The sequence below is a fragment of the Sclerotinia sclerotiorum genome, genomic scaffold, assembly GCF_000146945.2.
Source record: "Sclerotinia sclerotiorum 1980 UF-70 scaffold_15 genomic scaffold, whole genome shotgun sequence".
Taxonomy (NCBI): Eukaryota; Fungi; Ascomycota; class Leotiomycetes; order Helotiales; family Sclerotiniaceae; genus Sclerotinia; species Sclerotinia sclerotiorum.
Genome location: NW_001820821.1, coordinates 221083 through 241674, shown reverse-complemented (window position 1 = coordinate 241674; position 20592 = coordinate 221083). Strand labels below are relative to the sequence as shown.

Here is a 20592-nt window from a genome sequence, read left to right as displayed (position 1 = left end):
CTTCCCTCTACGAATTATCTACATTAATACTTCTCTCCCATCCATCGTAAATACTTCATGACCATCCATCCATCATTGTGGATGATATTCATATCAATTGAGAAATTCTTTGTGTTAAAATTTCTATGAGCTAAAATGTACTTGAGTAGGTATCTACCGTTCTTCGTTCTTGAACTATAAGTACCTAGTCGGGAACTAGGTAACTAATCTCCTAGTTTATTATCATTCAAACATCTTTATTTCAATTATCTTTATGATTCTTTAATCTTTCTTTAAGGCTATCTCCTTGACCCTCTGTCTTTATTGCTTATTGAGCGCCCAAGATTACATTAGCACATTCAATGGTATCATCAGCAAAAAGCGAAATATTGATTTGTGAAACATCACAACAGCCAGAATAATCACACGATGCACATGATACACAAAGATCAACTTTAAATGATGGAGAATTTGATGTATATAAGTATCTAGGTCTATGTATGATCTCAAGCTACTTGGATACAACTTATTAAGTAATTAACAACCCCAAAATCCGAACACCCAAGCTAACCAAACACAACTCATCCAAGCCCTTCCCTCCAAAAATCAAAGTTAAAACAAAAAACAATTAAAAAAAAAAATCAAACAAACAAACCCTCTTCAACCAAACTCCCAACATCTCCCCCAGCAGCTCTAATAGCTTTCAACGCCGCCTGCGATAATTTTCTTCTCTTCTCCATAGCTTCTTTCTCCCTTCTAGCTTTCGTCTTACTTGACCCACTAGGAGCTACTCCCGTTAAAATCCTACGACTATCATCCGGTGTATAATTAACAAAGTCGACCATTCCTCGTCCCGATGTAGGGGTTCTAGGAGATGTATTTCTATTTTTTGATTTGCGTTGTTTGCGGACGTGGAAAGTGGGTGAGGATTTGGGTGAGGGCGATTCAGATCCACTTGATCCCGTTCGAGCTTTTCGCGGTCGGGATGATGTGGGACTCGAGTTGGGGTTTATGGTGGAATTTGAGGTGGGGTGGGAATGAGAATGAGAATGGGGATGAGGATGAGGATGGGGATGGGAATAGTGGGGTTTTCGTGATGAGGATGATGTGTGATGTGTGTAATGTGAATGCGAGTGCGTTCGAGGTGCCGCATTATGATTATGCGTATGATATGGTGAATGTGGTTGCGGTCCCCCTCCATTAGCACTAGCATTAAAATATCCTTGATGAAGCAGAGGTGATGATTCTACTACGAAGGATTGTTGAGGCATACTCTCAGGCATCGATATCATTAACCCTTGTGCCATATTCATTTCACTATTGTTATATGAAAGTTCATTTTGTAAATGAAAAGCAAGGCTTTTGGTTGCTCTTTGTGAGTTTCGGTGAAGGGTATTCGGTGAAGGTTGTGCCATTGGTGTTGTTGCAGCGTGATTCCACCATAAGGAATTTCCGTCAGCTTCTACCTCAACTGGGTAATTTGATGAGGCTCCAATTGAGCTGAAATTTGATGATCCTGGTTGTGACCATGAGGCTGACACATGTTGAGATTTTGGTGTCATTGGGTACATTGATCCATTTGATGATGATGGATGAAATCTCATTTCTGGTGTATGTTTATTGTCTAGGTTGGGTGTTGATAATGGTGTATTGTAATCGGTTGGTACAGATGGAAATTGTAAGTCTTGTGGCATTCCAGTCCATAAATCTTGAGAAATCTCGGTCTTTTGTACTTTCTTCATTGATGATGAAGTATGTTCTGAAAAATTGGATATTCTAGCTGATTGTGGAGGTGACATTGGTGATTGATGTTGAGGATTAAAGTTGAATTTCGAAGAATCCAAAGACAATTTTCTTCTCAATGTTTCGCGGCTCATTTTTCCATGACTCGTCGAACCTCGTACCATATTTGAAGGTACTGTACTTGATTTTCGAATAGGGCTTCGTAGAGCTTTTTCCGATTTTGAGCTCACCTTTTTCAATGTGTTGGCAAGTGCTTCAACTCGACTTTTTCTTCTTGTTGAAGCTGGTGGTGCTGGTGATGTTGGAAGAGACGCACGAGACCATGCTTCTATTTGAGGTGATTGTGAAGAGATATCTTCAAGGCTGAGAAGATCAGAGTCAGATATTGCGGCTCTACCAGAAATTTCTGCGTAGAAAAGATTATCTTGTGTGCCGTCTGGTGAGGCTGAATCTTGGGCGAAAACCCATGGATCTCCTTGCCAATTATTTTCAATCTCTTGTGCATCATCATCGTGTAAAGATCCTAGCAATGTCTCTGAAGATTGATCTTTGCTATCTTTGCTATCTTTACTATCTGATTCTTCCGAAAACTTTGGTTCAGGTAGACCCTCATTGGATGGACTAAAGGTAATAAATTCGTCGAAAAAGGCGTTGTCTAATTCGTCAAAGTTATTTGTGAATAATTCCGAAGACTTTCCATTTGTCGCCATGGAAGGAGACATATTGGCTTTGGTATGAAGAGGCGGTACAGGATGGTATGGACGTGTCTGAGTATGCAGTTACAGTTAGGAAAAATAACCGTATGATAGGCTGGGAAAGGAGGAAGAATATGCAAGATAAATGCCAGATGTACGATGATGTAGTTGATGAAGCAAAACATGACAAAAATTTCCAGGAGGGGATATTTATGAAGGGGTCAGGTGTCTACCAGCCTTCTTCATTAAATTATACAGTAAAATCATTGGAATGAAGAAGATTTGCGTGACTTACACGTGATTGTGCACTTTGCACCGTCCTCAAACATCTTTTTGAATTCCCCGGAATGGTTATACGTGCCGAGACTAACCACCTCATACCATTTTGTGGTGAAGATTGCCGATGCGTTGCGGTAGTATTGGACTTTGGAATGAGGTACATTCTTGGTGATGGATAGGCGAAAAAATCCTCGCCTCGGTTTTGGATGAGATTTTTTTTTCAAACTTCTGCAAACGTTCAACAATATTAATTATAGATGAGAAGAGAAGCTTTCAAAGTAAGTCGATAAATTACAGCATAATATAGCTACCCCCCCTAGCTCGGTGAAAAAGTTTTCTCTTTGACGGAAATCCATAGCTTGATTACTCGAAAGAAATCCCAATCTCCTCAAAGAAATTACACCTGGCTTGAGGGAGTTCCCTTAAAGAATAAAGAGTTTTCCAACCTGTACATGTTGAGATTTCTATCGGCTACAAACACATTGTGACCGAGGAATGTACGGCGTCGATCATTACTTGGTTATTGGTTATGAAGATTTCTTGGGCATTTTTCTTTGTGGTGGGAAATAGTTTGAGTAGTTGGTTCATGACATTCCTGAGCGTTTTCGCGAATTCTTCGAGATGGCGCGATGAACTTGGTGTACCTTTTGCATTTTTACTTCCAGCCTGCTATTTTTACAAAATTGAATGCAGAAATCGATGAATTTTGAAAAGGAATTGAGGTTACTATAAGAAGTGAGGTTGATATAAAAATAGAGAGGAATTTTGATATGACACCCATCTGCATGATACTCCACTCCACTTTCTCATCATTCTTCGGAGTGTTTCTATAGTACGTGCATATGCATATGCAAGTCTAAGACTTTCATTTCCCCGCTCTATACCCCTCAAATTAAATGATCAAGCAATTCCTTACCCCTCATATCCCACATTTATACATCACCCATCTTTACCAAGCTCCTCCCACATGATCGGATCCCAACCTCAAATTGAGCTCTCCCACGCCTTTGAAAGACTTCTCGAAGAACGTCGTGACGCGGAACGTCTCCGTCGAGATTTAATTCACTATTGGCACAACTTAATTCTCGAAGCTAAGAAACGCACCAAGGAACTCGAACGAGCATTTTATCAGGCGGAAAATTGTGGTGATACACCTTTTTCTAGTGAGAAAACAATTGTACCTGGGACTCCTGATACTTTTACGGAGTTGACTGGATTAAGTCGATTATCTTCATCATTAAATTCTGTCACTAGTAAAGGTGCAAAAACCCGTTTAAGGTTGGACAATTTGAGTACAGAGAGGATTCAGAAGAAGTTGGAGGGTTTACTTAAGAGGTATCAGGGGATTATTAATTTTTCAAAAGGAAATAGTGGAAAGGAATAGGGGAATGAGTCGAGAGGGGTTTTATTGGAAAGCCCTTTCTTCTTCTTATACGTTGAATGCTGGCAGAGGGAGAAGTGAGGCGGAATTATTGAGGAGTGAAATAGAGTTGTTGAGGAAAAGTAAGGCATTTGTGGCGAGGAAGTGGAGGGGACGTGAAAAAGTTTTACGGGTAGTTTTTAGAAGGAGAGTTTGATTTGCGGGAATTCTTATTTTCTGTTAGGGGAAAATCGTTGGCTTTTATTTATCGTCGACATCTCATCGTCAAATCATCGCCATCCTTACCGACACATACTCATTCGCCGGATTACATCTTCACAAATTCAGACCTATTCACACCTACACCTATCACATCTAAATCCACACCCACATACAAACCCAACCTCAATAAACCCAACATGTTTTCCCTTCCCCAAGAAAACATCTCCCTAATCCTCCACACCATCCTCCACCCCATCATCCATTACCCAGCACAAATACGCACATGGTTATTCATCCAATGTACTTTATTAAGTCTCGGATTGGGAGATTTTGTAGAAGGAGATGTTGGGGCTGGTATGTAATTTTTTTTTATAGGATGGGGTGGATTATTTTCAATGATTTATGTTTCGGTAAGGGGAAAGGAGAAAGAGGGGTTGGGGCCGGAGGCGAGAATAGGGGATGAATGAGTTTGCCGAAGTGGAGAGTAATTTTTGTAATGTTAGTTGTAGTTGTGATGGGTAATTTCGGGAGATGAGTTTTGCATGATTCTTACTTATATATGATTGGGTTAGATAGAATTAGATAGAGTTTAAGTAGAGGATAGATATATAATATACTGTTGTTAGTGGCATTCATGACAAACAGGGTAAAAAGGAACTTCCCAAAGCATGATCTCAAGCCAAATAATGCATGATGGAAATTGTAAAGACTAGCAATAATTATTTTTCCATTTCGACTAATATCATACATGAATAGTGTTCATATTTACACTGAAAAGGCTATGTAATTTCCTTCTCCCGTCAACGTAACAATTCTTCCGCCCATCTCATGATCGTTTTTGATCAGTCTGGAAAATAGGTGGCATAAATGCCATACCTTTACCAGTTGCAGTACTATCATTCATTTCCACTCCATGTACACCTCCAGCAGATCTTGAAATAACATGTTTCCTTAACATGGCCAAAATCTCACTATTTTGCCATCTCTTTGGTACTGGTCTATAAGCAGGTTTAAATGTTCCAATCGTTTGTGCCCATTCTCCACTTCTTGGTGCTCCATTTCTCCATGCATCTGTCTCTAATTCAGGTCCAGTTTGTTTACCAGGATCTGTACCTTGTGCTACTGGTGATTTCTTTTGATCTGTACCCATAGCATTGGTTGTAGCACCTTCCGATCCAAGACCAGCACCTTCGGCTGTTTCACGAGATGTTGGTGATGGTTCTTGTGTGACCCAGTAGTAGATATCCCAATCATTTTCATCAAGGAATTGATCATATTGTACCATTTGTGCAGCGGTCATAGTAGGAAGGTGAGCATCGGCAAAGGTGGACATTAGAAGATCGGATTCTAGAGTCCCTCGTTTTCGAGATTGATCTGTAAGAAGTTTCCGTTAGCAAAGTTTCAATCTTGTGAATAAATGATACAGATGGAGATGGAGTGTAAAGTAGATTGTCAAAAAACCTACATAATAATCTCGCCCTCATCTTCTCTTCATGCTCTCCATCCCTTCTCAATGGCTCAACTCGAAATTGTGCCCCTTCCATTTCTCCAACTGCCATCTCCCTATTAACACCACTTCCTTTCCCATCTTGTGTACCACCTGTCATTCTATCCGTATTCTCCGGTACACTATCCTTTGGAGTAAATTTCCCATCCACACTTGTGATAAACTCAGGCGGAGGTCTGCTGGCTCCAACACTAGGCATTTCGTTCACAATTGTAGAATTGGTATTCGTCATATGAGGATTCAATGGCTTTTCCATTTGCTTTTTTCGATACTCTTCATTACCATCATGCTCTTCTGCATTACCGGGATTGGCATTTGCGAACCGGAATGTTGTGCTGGAAAAGGGTCGAGAAGTATTGAGCATTGAGGCACGGAATGCCCGACGAGCAATACGCAAAGATGCCATCTTGATATGAATTGATTTACAAATGTCTTTTTCTCAAATTTGGTGAGTCAATTGTGGAAACGTCGAACTTTGGAGGATGTCTGCAGCAGCGTGGGGAATTAGTTAATATGGACGTCATGGACTTTTTGACATGCGGCCGCGTCATGTGACCTAAAGGTCACAAAAAGGACGATGTTGACATCACATGGAAGAACTTTATCATGCTTGCCATACTAATTATGGAATTCTAGCCAACGACACCATTCAATCGGTTGTCAAAATTTATTGGAGACATTGAAGATTGCTCCAAAGGATAAGTTTTATTTTCTTCGGCACATCATGTACTTTCAATCATCTAATCTGGATTTAGGAGACTTTTTGATTGTCAACTTCGAATTGGTATATTTAAACATTTCATCCAATCTAGATTCGGGAGGCTTTTTAATTGTTGACTTCAAATTGGTACATTTAAAGATGCTGAGGGCAAATCATATTCAACACCGGCTTTGTCCAATCTCTCAAATTCCTCGGCAGTCTTTCTCATGGCTCTCATTTGATCGAGAAGTTTCCTTTCATACTCCGCCTTTACCTTTGGATCACTGTGCGTATTTAAACACACTTGGGCTCGACGATTGAATGCAGAACTTTCGGGTGGGGTGGCTTCAATTTCCATGGTCCAAGTTTGACGACCGTTCCTTAACTCCGCAAATGTCTTTGGAAGGTATTTATCTCCATCAACGTCAATGACATCACCCATGTCCAAGAGATCCATGATCATGTAGCCAAACTTCTTAGCCTTGCGGATCTTGGTGATGATTGGAAGTTGTGAACGCCAAAGATCCAAATTTCCAAAGATATTCAATGCACTCTTTGCACGAGTCAAGGCGACGTTCATCCAATTCCATTTTCTAATGAACCCAATGACCGAACCATTATGCTGATCAGCAGGTGTCACTGTGAGCAAGACAATTTCGTTCTCACCACCTTGTGTACTGTCGATGGTTCGGAATCGAGGGAATCTCTGGATCTTGGGATTGTGCATCTTCAACCTCATGGTGACATGTCTGGATATCTCATGAAGTTCCTCCTTGTATGGCGTCAAGGCTGTGATCTTATCGCGGTCAATGTTAGTGATATCAATAGAATGTTGATGCGAAAACAGATTCATGATGACATCGCAAACGGCGTTGATATTTGCGAAATTTCTCTTGGATTTTCCGCCTTGTTTTGGTGCACACTTTCTATTCTTCACATTGATGAACAAGCGTTGAGGGTTATCGTTCTCAGGTCCACCAAATTCAGATTTGCGGCGAGCATCTCTGTATGGTTTAGCACTATCAGAGCTCCACCATTCCTGGTAGTACTTTAAAGTATCGCTTGTAACCACGGTACTAGGATGAGCGCCCAAAAATCCATACGTTACCATACCTGGGAATCTGGCCAACACCTTGGGCATGCGGTAATTCATCCTAAATCGTATGAATTCAACGCTGTCATGATCATAGAACCTCTTAAACAGGGACATGGCAAGCTGGCTCGATTGCTCATTGTGACCCGCAGATTTAACCACTGGAGGCAACTGCATGTAATCGCCAGAGTATTGATTTTTTGAAGCAGAAAGGATGGCTGGAATGATAAGTTCCGGCTCCGAACCGAATGCAGCTTCATCTGCAAGTGAAGCTCGAGGCTTGTAACCATAGTCTTGAAGGAGGTGAGCCGTATTGCAAGTGCAAATCACGATCTTGACATTGGAGAGGGGAGAAGAAAATATCTCCTTAGCTTTACCCTCGACAGCTAAGAAGAACTTCTTCTTGTCCTTGGCACTAATGCGGTGACTGTACTTGTATGCCTCGAGGACATCCAACCAAACTTTAGCCTTTGTTTGTTTTTCCGTGTCACTACTGTTACCATTATCCTCTTCGAAGGATGCAGCAATGTGTCTCCAGAGAGCATACTTGTCAACGTCAGCTTGACCAGTCTGATTCTGACCCTCTTTGATGGTATGATCGGTCATGATTTCCCAATCAACATCAGCTTCCATAATATCAGATAGTGTAGTACTACGAGTTGGGAGATAAACGATGTCGAACCACTCTTCAGCTTGAGGAAATCTGGCAAGGACTTCACGCAACATTTGCACGAGCTTGATCAATGATTCTCTCGCGGCTGTATTTGAGGGAGCGGTGATGAGAGTCTTGACTTCACACAATGCAAGCCCTAAACCTTGACCAGCAACAGTCTTCGTCTTTCCAGTTCCCGGTGTACCTTGAAGGAGCGAGGTAAAACGATTATTGTAAAACAGTAGCTCCCAGGCACGTAATTGCTGCTTTTTCATCTTCTTGATGTAGCACCATATTGGCAATAACTTTGGTGTTAACCTACTTGAGAATTAAGATTGCTCGTTGGGTCGCATTAAAGCTGCCACTGACAGACTTTACACCTGGAAATTCATGCCCCTAGGATATTGAGGCCAATTCAGAAGATCTTTGCGAAGTTCTTTGCATCGATAGTCGGCAACTTCTTCTGCTGTAGCAGCTTTTGGAGGTCGTTGTTGTCGCTTAGGACGACTGTTCGAAACCTTCCTGCTTACGCTTCTTGTTTTCATGAATCACTGGTTCCCACAAACACCACCAACCTGGTAGTCATCACCGATGTCTGCCTCCATCCATTCATCCACCTCGTCCCAGCTACCATCCAACCAGAACCCACCCATCTGCTCCGTCTGATCAGGCGGCATTCTTGAAGACCTCGCAACTCTCCCGTGGGCATCAAGGAAAATCAGCAGAAGCTGTTGGGTCTCCAGAGCCTCTGAGTCTTCTACAAGGATGTAGTTCACAACGCAGGTCTTGTGCACCTTGCTCAGCAGGATTCGGAGAACACTCTCCCCAGCTTGATCAGCAGGCAAGACATTTCTCATACTTTCAATTAGTTCTACCGGTGCACCTTGGATATCTTCGCCGGCTAGATATGCTTTTGCCTTGTCGAGTTCATCTTCGGCTTTAGTGAGCCGGGTTTGACTGGAGTGCCAGGTTGAGGCATCAGTAGAAACGACAAGCTCAGGCATCAAATCAAGAATTTTTTGCCACTCTTGTCCAAAATCGTAGAGATCTTCATCATCGAGAAGACGATCTTCGTCATCTAGAGTATTGAACAAATCCAAATTTTCCAGCAAGGATTCATGCGCGCCTTCTGACTCTGCTGAATAGTCCGTCCGGAGCCAAATACATCCAATCTGACCAGGCTCTGTCGCCACCGCTCTTTGAAAAGGGGTACGCCAAAGCTGCAATATTGTGGTTACTTGATCATCCGTTGGTGTGATTGATGGTAAAGTGGTCTGAAAGAAGAGTTGAGTTAGTCAATACAACCCAATACAATTTGCCGGTAGGGCGAGTTTGGCCCCCAAAATAAGCTTCTCCGTTAAATGGAACAGTGGGGATGGCAACAAAAAAACTTACAGGATCATGATATCCGGCTCCAATGTAAAGACGCACGAGATGTCGAAGTTGATCCGTAGGTGCCGTTGCAGAGCTCGTATCCCAATTTTGCTAGTGAATGAAATCAGATTGATTATGACTTTGGCCCCCAACTTGATGCTTACCAGAATATAGGCTTCGACTGGAATACTTCCCCAAGGAGGCGAAATCTCCATTCCACCCTCATTCAGTGCAACTTCATCCGAACTGCTCATATTGGAATCGGTGTGAAAGAAAGCCTTTTCTGGATAGTGGGGAAGAGCTCATGCATGAGCTAAGATTAGTCGATAAAGAAGAGCGAGTTCGGGTACTCCTGGAGGGATGACCTCGGTTAAATGTTTGAAATGGTAAGATGAGACTGGATGGGATGATAGAAATTAGTTGATATTTTGTAAATTGTTCTAAATGAACAGCAAGCGAATGACCAGGCAGGGATTGATACACCCGATTTCATAACGTGTATCCAAAATTAATATTCAAATATTGTGATAAGATCATTTCAATTATTTCAATCAAAAATTCGATTTACAATAATTTTGTTAAATTATATGTTATTTGAATAAAAATTATATCAAATGATAATAAATAAAATAATCTATATTTTAAATGAATTCCAATTGATTCTAAATCATAATTACAAAGATTCAATTTTGAAAAAATCAATTTTGAAAAAGTTTTTATTGATCAAGCACAAAAAGTCAATTTTTTTTTTCGGAAACACGTTATGAAATCGGGTGTAATCAGCTGAGCTGAATTCCTCAGTTGAAGTCCTGTGCTGAGATACAGGGAGACATCATACAAATAAGACGGAACAAATATTGAAAGATGATCAGCGTTATCAATGCCCCACCAAATGTTTATTCCTCGTCTTTTGAAGCTTGTACTTGTATGTGGCAGCCACCGGGAGTCACACTATAAGGTAACGTTTAAATATAGCCAGCGTGAGATGATGGAGCATCATGAGAGACAATCTATATACTGGATGGGATTGGATATTAATGTTGTATTTGATGCACCGTACTCCCAGATTCAATCGCCTAGTGAGGCACAGTTCCAAGTAATACAATATATAAACAATAGAATACAAAGAGTCAACTTTTATTACCCCACTCTCACACTTGACTAATCTGATTTGATTAACTTTGATTTTATATTCTAGCGATCGATAATAAATTATTATTTAATTATTCTTTAAACTAAGCTTAAAATGTATTAATTGAAGTAAGCAGGGTTTAATTTCTTATACTAATATTTGACAGAAATTAAAGACAACTTTATAATATGAATAAACTTTTGAAGAAATTATACAGGAGTGTGACGGAAATCCCCGCTTTCCTCCCACCCTTATTATATAAGAAACCTCAGGTACATTAACCATGTCCACACATGATACGATTACTCGAGATTAGTATGCGATTTAGGTGACCTGAGGATCAGATCCGGACAAGTACTAGGTATCAATGGTTATCGGTAAAGTAAGATCATTGGAGGAATAAATATGACTTCTTTTTGCCTAGCCATTGCGGCTAGGCCATTCATTTGTGTATATATAGAGTAGCTATCCCCATCTACAGGTGCTCTTCACCTGTAGATTCTAAGTTAAATACAATTGCTGGTCTATAAACACCCTTTTGGTCACACGAAGGTATTATTGAGTTTGTAATGAAGGTTTGAATATATATAATCAATGATTAAAAATGAAGAATTTTATAAAGAGTGTTTTTTAAAATATTTGATTGTATAATTAATCTTCACTATTATTATTATTCCAAATCACTTATATATAAACAATGTTTACACTTTTTTAATTGAGATATATATCTAAAATATAATCGAATCAGAGGGTTTGAGGATGAGATAATATATGATTATCAATCTAATTGTAAGTCAAGCTATCTTTTCTATCTTCAGTTCTCTAGGTAATTAGCTGGTGGGTTTTCCAAGTCGTCAAGTAGTCTATATATTTTATCATTACTGACTTCAAGAGTTTATCTCCAAATCCATGGGGCTGTTGGTGATTTGAAGACAATACGTACATGGTTGAGGGGATGGATCTGGAGTTACTGCTAGGGGAAGAACTTGATGTTTTCGTTGAAGATGGTAGGTATAAGGTTGTTCCTTGAGCTTGTGGGTGGACAGAAACAGTCTGAGATGTGAGGCTGTGTGGTTCAAACCATAGTTTCAATTACGTACTTCCTGCTCGTGGAACTCAAGGTATCGACTTCAAACAGAAAACGATTGAGAAGAGAGGAAGCTACGCGTTGAGCTTCATTCTCCTAGGGTAGAATCGACCAGTAAGTTTCTTTGACCTCAAGCCATCGAAAATTTACATCATGATCCATAACCTTTTACCAAAAAGCCAGTGTTCGCACTCATATATGAAACCTAATTGCTAATTCTGAACAGTCTATTCTTATGTGCAAGTATGAGCAGATTCACCAAACTAATTACGTTCTTTTGCGATGACAAAAGCGCCATCCCACCACATAAAATATAACAACATATTCGTGCGTCAATGGGGAAGATTTTACTCGCCTTTCCAATGAGATTCTCCACGGCACATCATTCACAGCAAGTGTTCTGGAAATGCCATACTTTAAACCGCTCGCCAGGAATCACCATCGACTGTGATTTGTTCCATATACCAATTATCATACGTACTGCGGCGTGTGCGGGAGGCCTTGAGATATCTCTTCGCTTCTGATGGGTTCGGAGATGGGGCTCGGTTTCCATATCTCTTACTCTTCGATTCTTTCTAATTCCGCAACTCCAATCTCGAGTGAAAGATACCACCGGTACAGACTGCCTGCCAGGGATTGTTATACGGATCTACGGGATGATATATAATATTCCGGTAATAAGCCGGGGGTTGCATTTTAGACTGTTATATCAGATATTCTCTTTTTAATAAATTTAGTTTAAAGAAAAGAATATCTAAAGTTTTTTACAAATTGTATATAAATATTAGTTTTTTCTTTCTTTATAGAATATAGAAGAAATCAAGAATTCTTAGAAATCCTAAAAGATTATTAGTTGAATATCATCATTGTTCAAGCCTATATCCCTTATTATAGGGATCCTACATTTGGAATGACTGATCCCAATTCCCGCAACATCTTGAGGCATGTAAACATTGACGGCCAGTACACATATAAGCTCCTTTCTGAACATATCCTGCATACGCTTAACGCGATGCTCGATCTGCGTGACAGGAAGATCGGGAAGAAGAATTTGAGAATGAAGTCCGATGAACTTACTCATATGTGAGCTGCCGGGTGTTATGAGCTGCGCCGGCGATGGAAGCAATGCACGAGGCTCAATATACATATACCTATGATTCACGGGTTCTTAGTGATTCAAGTTTGGCTGATTTTGATGCTCTATTTAAACTACTTGGAGTTATTCTACTCATATAAAGCCTTGGACTTTTGATTGTTCCAAGTGCTTTGGTAGAGGAATTTTCGAGTTTTTCTTTTATTTTTTCTAACTTATGTATTTCGACGCTTAGCCATATGCTTGAAGTTTCAAAGTCTAGCATTTGATGCTCTGACTTCTTCGCCATCATTCAATCTTCTTATTCTGCTCTGAATCGACAAACACAATATGTAGTGCATGTGATGGCAATTGAGGTGGGTCGAACTTACAGTATGAGTATTGCGATTCTCAGAGAAATCATTCATCACAATGAATTATGCTTCTCTAATGACTGATGTAAATCTTGGGTTCCCTACTTAAATACCCCGAGATTCCCGTCTGGATTTTACTTCTCTTCTTCAATACGACCAGCACCCCGGGCGTACAACAACTTTACAACAACATAACGCCAAAACATATCACGACATTCGAAGATAGAATTTCGCTCCTGTCACATCTCAAAGCCTATTTGCCTGATACGAGTAATATTTCTATTCCACTTCAGGCTGACCTTAGCTTAAGAACCCACTTACAGCTGCAACCATGTGCATTCCCGCCAATACCATCAACTTCATCTGCAATTCCGACATATCCGAACATCACCATAGATATGGCACCATTCAGAAATGGATAGGATGCGACAACTATCCCAAAGAGCAATACCGCGGTCAAATGTTCCAAGAAATCGATGGGCGAAAGCCTTGCCAAGTTACTTCCAAACTTCCTCTGGCAGAGGACGTCTGCCCAGATTGTCGCAAAAAGTACGGAGATATTGCTTCTAGTAATATAATCTCGCATGTTATACGCGTACTCGAACGGATGTCGGACGTAAGTGGGTATGCATACGATTCTAAAGACATCCAGTGTAAAATGGCAATCATATTTGACGATATCGAGACGTTCGGGTTTTGGAAATATCTGGACCCCGCTCGTCCTGATGAAAAATATGAGATGTACGAATTACCTGAGGAAATCCCAGATTCCAATGCAGCAGGGCAGACGGCGGGGACTCGGGCCAGGGGTGGGAGGGAAATTGATGTCCGCTTGATGGAAAAGTTCTACCGGCTTATGAGTAACAGGATCCGGATGGTCAGATTTGATATGGAAGCGGCCACGGAACGGCAAAAGGAGGAACGTCGTGTAGCAGAGCAATATCGTCAGGAAGAAGAGCAATACCATCAGCAAGTAGAACGTGGTAATGCAGGAGTAAAGCGGTGGTTAGCTGAAACACCAGACAGCTACGACCAGTAGACGATATAGAATCTACTTGGTGGTGATGACTCGGTGTACAATACTTTTGCCTGAGCTTTTACAGGTATTCCCTAAGGGATCTGATGATCGAAAGTTGCCCTGAAAGGATTTGATAGCCAAAAGTTTTGAAGCAGCGAATTTGACGCTCGAGGGAGGTGTGGTTGAATAGGAGACTGCGGTGAAGGTCCGCTAGTAATAACTGTGACACCTGAATCCAACGTACTGAAAATATTGAGTAAAAAATCTATGATGGCTACTTATCAAGACTTGTCAGCTAACGCGATAACGATGATTTTTTCACTAAACTTAGCATCGAAGGCCTCCTAGCGAAGCTGCCAAGATGCTGGCATCAAAGTCCGTTGGCAGGTAGCACATCACAATGCACTCCTCTTGAAAATGGAAGCTACCAATAAAGGTAGTGATATAAAAACATCTGAAGATGCATTCAAATCAATTCGTCCCACTGCTAGGAAAGCATGTGGGGAAAGATATCTTCAAAAGATACAACCACAATACCACAAAATCTTCATCAAGTGGCTTGGTGATGCAGAGCTTATCAATTTACCACCTTGTGCTGTATTGTGTATTTCTTTATTTTCATTTTCGATTTTCAGTTTCCTACTCTTAGTAATTGAGACTAAATGAATCTTGAGTAAATCCACCAACTCGAGGAAGTCCGTTGTCTTTGCTAGTCGAGAGGGGGATATCGGACTTCTGTAGGAGAAGCATGTTAGCAAAGTCTCGAGAGAGGAGGCTATGATACTGGTGTTCGGCCCAGATGGTGTGCTGTCTTGATATTATCTTGAAGCTCTTTTCTATCTAGAGGTTCAAATTAAAGTGAAGAGTATCGCGGTGCTCATAATCCTGGATCAAAGACATTAAATAATCAAAAGCACGAAAGAGTGTTCAAGATTGATGGTGTATAGTAATGAGCAGGAAAATATTGAAAAATTAACATGAAGATAATGTGGTTACTGCACAGTTATGTTTAATCAAGAAGAAGTCATAATAAGTCAGTTGGCGTGCTTGAGAAAGAAGGAAGATCGCAACTATCGAGGACTTTGGTTTTATCTTTTGATACTAGGTATCTCGAAGGTGAGATTTGAGGGAAATCACGTGATATGGTCTTGGAACCCACTTTATTCCTTCATTTTGCCCGGCGCAATTGACGAGCTAGAACTTTGCATTGTGTTTAATTCTCATGAATTGGAAATGTTCACTCGAATCGCTGACTTTCAAATCATGTTACCCTTTGAGTCTCTACTCCGTATACTCCGTATTGTTCGAAACTATTCTATGGGTACAGTGTACTCTTTCTTCCTCAATTTGGGGTAATACAGTGCCGTTTCAAGGTGAACCAAATACGCGAAAGAAATGAAAGATTGGCCAAATCACTTGCAGACCAGCAACATCCATTACTCTTCCTCGTACTCAACGAATTCTTCTTCTTTTCAAGTTTGACAATAACTATCACAATTTCCTGACGTCAATTTTCCTTCCATGTTTTTTTACACATTTATATCGGAGAATCCTTAAGTGCAAGAATTAAGAACCCGGGTCCTAGAAATCTTGTGGTTCAACAGGTCTTCATGTTGCCCCTGCCCTTACCCCTTGCTCATTATTTTTAACCATCTTGGAAAAACAACGGGGAAATGTCCCTAAGGTTTTTTTCGTCACCCGTGTAGGTATTTCTTTAATTTCCGAGTTTATTGACGAATCATATATGTTATGGATTGTGATCTATAATAAATCTCGCTGGAATGGAAGATTGAAAGAAGAAATGGAAGGCAGGGGTTCATGAATTAGATCTTAACCTTAAGACGAAATGAGAGATCTTCTGATTGGAATTGGTTACGAGGATGGAGGAATTTGATGTTGGTGTGAAAGATTTTTGATTTTGATTTTGGTGAAGGTTAATCAAGGGGTTAAGGGGGATTGTGATGCACTTTGAAAACTTCAAGACGGAAGTATTTTTGATACGCACAGTCACAGTGATTACCAAATCCGGAGAAAGTTTGATCGAATTTGGGTAACACTAAGATGCATTAGGAAGGAGAGATCCGAGTGATGTTAGCATCCGGAAGAGAAGGATTGAGCAACGACGGAAACGATTGATTCATTCATTGTGAAAAGATGAATGCCCATGAATCATAAGTCGAGGTCCATGATGATAATGAGCTCCAGAATGACGGAAAGCGTATTGTTAACTCAACCCAGCGGATTGCTCCGATGCAATAGAGTGGGTGCAATACGATTGTGGCTTAAGATATAATTAATCATTTGACCGACGCCGTTGTTATTTTATATGCTGAATTATTTCTTACCTACATAAAAACACAGCCACAAATGAAACGGTCGTTTTCCTACTTCGTACTTCGTACATTCGTATTTTCACGATATCATGAATTCTGATTCGTGGGGATATCATGATTGACACTGCATGGTTAGAGGAAACAACCAATTTTGCCTCCCTGAGAACATTTCAGGCGTAGTGCGGGTGACATGACATGTATCTCGAAATATCAAATATCACCAAAAGAGCGACGAGAAATAGACCCTGAAGTTGGGATGAATTTTGTATGGAAGATATACTTCTTGAATCTGATTAGTTTAGAGATAGACTATTGATGTTCGTTTCTCACGATTCAGTTGTCTGATCTACATCGTATCTCATGGAAATGAGAAATACATACCGAGGAATAGTGAGAACAAGGCGATGTTAGCAGGAGAAAAAGAGAAGGAAGTAACAAGTAGAAATTTGAGACCTCGGAAGTCAAAGTATTCAAAGTATAGAGTTTTGGGTACAAGGTAGAGCGATGAAGGTATGCGGGAACATAAACTCATTGTCATCATCAGTATCGAAAATGTAAGATGGTTCATCGCTGTATTTTCAAGCGACGCAATAATTTACTACTGAGTAGTCACCTACTTAATAGTTAGTTGTATTCATTATTACTTTGTAGAGAAGGAACCAACTTATAGTGCCGACTTAGTGCCACCTACCCTAAAACTTTAGCACCCGCACAAGCTTGCAGCTAGCACTCACTTCCCGCTTCTAACAACCTTCATGTTTTGTTGATGTAAACAAAAGTTCATTCAAGATATATTTGTTCTGATGGTTTATGGTTTTCATAGGAGTAACATCGATTCATCTCATCGAGTCTTGCCCTTAAAAAGAAATACATTCCTCGACATCAAAGACGACAACAAACAACCGTACGTACCTCTTATCGATATAAATCAATTATCTCCAAAATCCCGATATCACGGTCAAAGCCCAGCCCCAGGCAGCCCAGTCCACCGCCATCCCAGAATCTAATTTCGTACCACGTTGGCTCGGGCTGTAAAAAGAAAACACCTACCTAGGTACCTTGAACCCTGGAAAGAGAAGGGAAAAGCTACCGAGTACAGTGCTTGGCTTGGTGGAGGTCGTTTGTGTAGCCTGAGTGGAGTGAGCTTGAATGAAAAGGAAAGGGAAAACTTCTTGTCTGAGATGTTCACTTATTTGTCTCACATAACGGGCACAAAACATTGAAATCATTTATCATTCGGACCAATTCATTCGATTCATTCCGTCGATATTCGAAAAGGCTGAAAACAAATTGAAAACAAACTCACTCTCATTCATTCTCTCTTCCCATTACTGGAACGCCTCAATTTCTCAATTTCCATACAGGCTCTTTTCTTTTACCTCTCTACCCTACCTCGCATCTCATTCGTCAAAAGGGCAATAGACGAGTACATGTTCCATACCGCTACTGGCTGGGGACTGAAAAACATTCAACATCCAAAAAAAATAACAACCCATCTACCGAATTCAACCATTTTATTCCTTTCTCCCTCCGTTCGTTCTTTTGCAGCAAACTCGATCATTTTCTTCAAACCTTTTTTTCACTTGTCGATTCCACAAATTTAGACGCCCAAAGAGAAACTTAATTGATTAACTGTTTTTCTCTCTTTCTCTCCAAACTTTACGACCATTTATTTTACCATTTCTGCGACGTGTCGAAACCTTTTTTCACCGAAGAATATAATCAAAGCGTTCGTAATCCGTAATCCATCGTACGGAGACTGCACCAAAACCAATAGTTTAATTTAATCCCCATTGATCTTCATCCGGTCAATTTCGAAGCACATTTCGTTTGTGCTTGAATACCTTCCTTCTTCGACCAATTCGAAACTACTTCGCATCGAGGTTCTCCACACTTCAACAACACATAAAGTTGGTTAATAAAGGGGAAAGATTGGCTGAAGGGTAAGATATTATATCAATTACTGTCTACTCTATCTACATTTTGCCTGAATGTAGCGTGAGTGAATAATTCAAAGTTTGGTGACTAACATGGCTACATATAGGAAGCCTGAGAAATTTGTCGCCAGACAATTCACCATGTCTTCGAACAATACAAGTATGGCAACCAGTGCGCCACCTGTAGCTGCTACTTCTTCTGCTGAAGTCCCTTCTTCGACTTCTCAAGCATTAACATCCACGACCTCTACTACATCAAGTGCAATTGCTAACACAAGTTCATCGACTACAGTCACAAGTCCTGATCCTGTAACTCCTGTTTCTAGCAGTAGTAGTGTAGTACTTCCCGTTCCACCAACTACAACCTCAACCTCAACAACAGCAGCACCACCAACCCCAACTCCAACTACACCGACACCAACGACGCCAACGCCAACGACGCCAACGCCAACAACACCATCAGTGACAACTCCAGTAATAGTTCCAACAACTACCACTACTCCTGCGGTAGTACCCGCACCTACCACTCAGAAAACTAGCGAGTCCAAGACAACACCCACAACAACAGCCCCAGCCGATACTCCAACCCCTACAGTCGTTGTATCCGTTGTTACCGTCACGCCGACTGATGGTGTATCCTCTGGACAAGTCACAACTGAATATATTACATCTACACAAGCTATTACAGCCAAAACATCTTCTACATCATCGTCTTCAGCAACCTCCGCAGTTTCCGGAACAGCCGGTCTTAGCAATGCAGGGACAGGTAAATCGGGAAAGTCTGGTATCGGAAGTGGAGGAACAATTGCTATCGCGGTAGTCGTACCTATTGTTGCAGTTGCTGCTTTAATTGCTGCTGGATTATTCTTTTGGAGGAAACGAAAGCAACGTAAGGATGCTGAAGAAATGAGAAGAAAGGAAGTCGAGGAATATGGATACAATCCGAACAATGATCCAACAATTCCAGCAGTAGGATCAGGAGGAAGTGATGGACCATTCGAAATGCGTGAAGAAGAAGGATCTGGTTATCGTGGATGGGGTACTACGGCGGTAGCATCGTCAGGAAGAAAAGCCTCAACAACATTATCTGGTGGTCAGTCCGCAGGTGGAATTGGTATGGCTTATTCGGAAGGAAACTCACCGACTCATGCAGTCTCCGATACTCGATCTGACAATCCTTTAGTTGATCATCATGAAGACGAAGGCATGGGTGCTATGGGACCAACTACAGGAGGAAATCGCGACATCAACCGAGGGCTATCGAATGCTTCATCGTCATACAGTGCTGCCAATCGATCAGATGGATCAGGTGAAGGTGCCGGTGGATATAATGGAGGTGGACAATATTATGATCAATATGGAGCAGGAAACCCATATACTGATGCAACACCATATGGAAGTCCACCAAATCGAACCGAAGTTTCAGGACAGCCAGTTATACGTGATGTATCAGCAAGGAGAAACACACGAATTGAAAACCCATCACATTACCCGGGTCAACAGAGTGCCGGTATTTCACAAAACTTTTAATCGATTAGGATGGGATTTGTAACGATTTTTTCATCCATCTACGCACACACGTTATTATAAAAAGTTTCATTTGGGAAGCCGTGCTCCCGTTATTTAATATGCGGTGGGAATGAAAAGGGAATCTTCGGGGCACAGCTTTGTAGTCATATTATATCACAATACCATTATGGGGGAGTGGATGGCGTTTTTTCTTTTCTATTATGAATGGCCTTTTTTCTCTTTCTTTAGAAGCTATGAAGCAGCTCTCTGGCCTTTCTTTGTTTGATATTGATGGTGGTTTGATGGGAGTGATGGTTTGTTTGTGCCTATACTAGGCGAGGTAGAGGGATGTGATGCGAGAGAGGGGAATTGGGGTTTTAAGGAAGATGGGGTAGTGAAGGCAAGAGGCGAGGAATTGGAGGGGAGAAGAATGGGAAGGGATCTTGGCAGGTTTGATATGGTGGTGTCACTATGGAAAGATACCAATAGCGAATGAAGATACCTAGGTAGTGAAGAGTGGCATATA

At 40.9% G+C, this 20592-nt stretch overlaps 8 protein-coding genes across 8 annotated transcripts; 5 read left to right on the top strand and 3 right to left on the bottom strand.

Annotated features, from left to right (window-relative positions):
* Positions 1–241: 241 nt before the first annotated feature.
* On the bottom strand, positions 242–2859 carry SS1G_10147 (predicted protein; the record flags this gene model as incomplete). Its single annotated transcript, XM_001588550.1, has 4 exons — positions 242–306; positions 635–766; positions 1253–2489; positions 2713–2859. 4 exons carry the CDS (start codon positions 2857–2859, stop codon positions 242–244), a joined length of 1581 nt encoding a protein of 526 aa, XP_001588600.1.
* Positions 2860–3663: 804 nt separating this feature from the next.
* On the top strand, positions 3664–4080 carry SS1G_10146 (predicted protein; the record flags this gene model as incomplete). The annotated part of the gene is made up of 1 exon (XM_001588549.1): positions 3664–4080. One exon carries the CDS (start codon positions 3664–3666, stop codon positions 4078–4080), a length of 417 nt encoding a protein of 138 aa, XP_001588599.1.
* Positions 4081–4475: 395 nt separating this feature from the next.
* On the top strand, positions 4476–4640 carry SS1G_10145 (predicted protein; the record flags this gene model as incomplete). Its single annotated transcript, XM_001588548.1, has 1 exon — positions 4476–4640. The coding sequence occupies one exon, from the start codon at positions 4476–4478 to the stop codon at positions 4638–4640; it is 165 nt and encodes a 54-aa protein (XP_001588598.1).
* Positions 4641–5104: 464 nt separating this feature from the next.
* SS1G_10144 (hypothetical protein) lies at positions 5105–6191 on the bottom strand (the record flags this gene model as incomplete). Its single annotated transcript, XM_001588547.1, has 2 exons — positions 5105–5652; positions 5744–6191. 2 exons carry the CDS (start codon positions 6189–6191, stop codon positions 5105–5107), a joined length of 996 nt encoding a protein of 331 aa, XP_001588597.1.
* Positions 6192–6624: 433 nt separating this feature from the next.
* On the bottom strand, positions 6625–9858 carry SS1G_10143 (hypothetical protein; the record flags this gene model as incomplete). The annotated part of the gene is made up of 4 exons (XM_001588546.1): positions 6625–8535; positions 8797–9504; positions 9626–9715; positions 9769–9858. The coding sequence occupies 4 exons, from the start codon at positions 9856–9858 to the stop codon at positions 6625–6627; spliced, it is 2799 nt and encodes a 932-aa protein (XP_001588596.1).
* Positions 9859–13600: 3742 nt separating this feature from the next.
* Positions 13601–14308, top strand: SS1G_10142 (predicted protein; the record flags this gene model as incomplete). Its single annotated transcript, XM_001588545.1, has 1 exon — positions 13601–14308. One exon carries the CDS (start codon positions 13601–13603, stop codon positions 14306–14308), a length of 708 nt encoding a protein of 235 aa, XP_001588595.1.
* A 984-nt stretch (positions 14309–15292) lies between these two features.
* On the top strand, positions 15293–15686 carry SS1G_10141 (predicted protein; the record flags this gene model as incomplete). Its single annotated transcript, XM_001588544.1, has 2 exons — positions 15293–15403; positions 15615–15686. The coding sequence occupies 2 exons, from the start codon at positions 15293–15295 to the stop codon at positions 15684–15686; spliced, it is 183 nt and encodes a 60-aa protein (XP_001588594.1).
* Positions 15687–18650: 2964 nt separating this feature from the next.
* On the top strand, positions 18651–20087 carry SS1G_10140 (hypothetical protein; the record flags this gene model as incomplete). Its single annotated transcript, XM_001588543.1, has 2 exons — positions 18651–19671; positions 19741–20087. 2 exons carry the CDS (start codon positions 18651–18653, stop codon positions 20085–20087), a joined length of 1368 nt encoding a protein of 455 aa, XP_001588593.1.
* Positions 20088–20592: the final 505 nt, after the last annotated feature.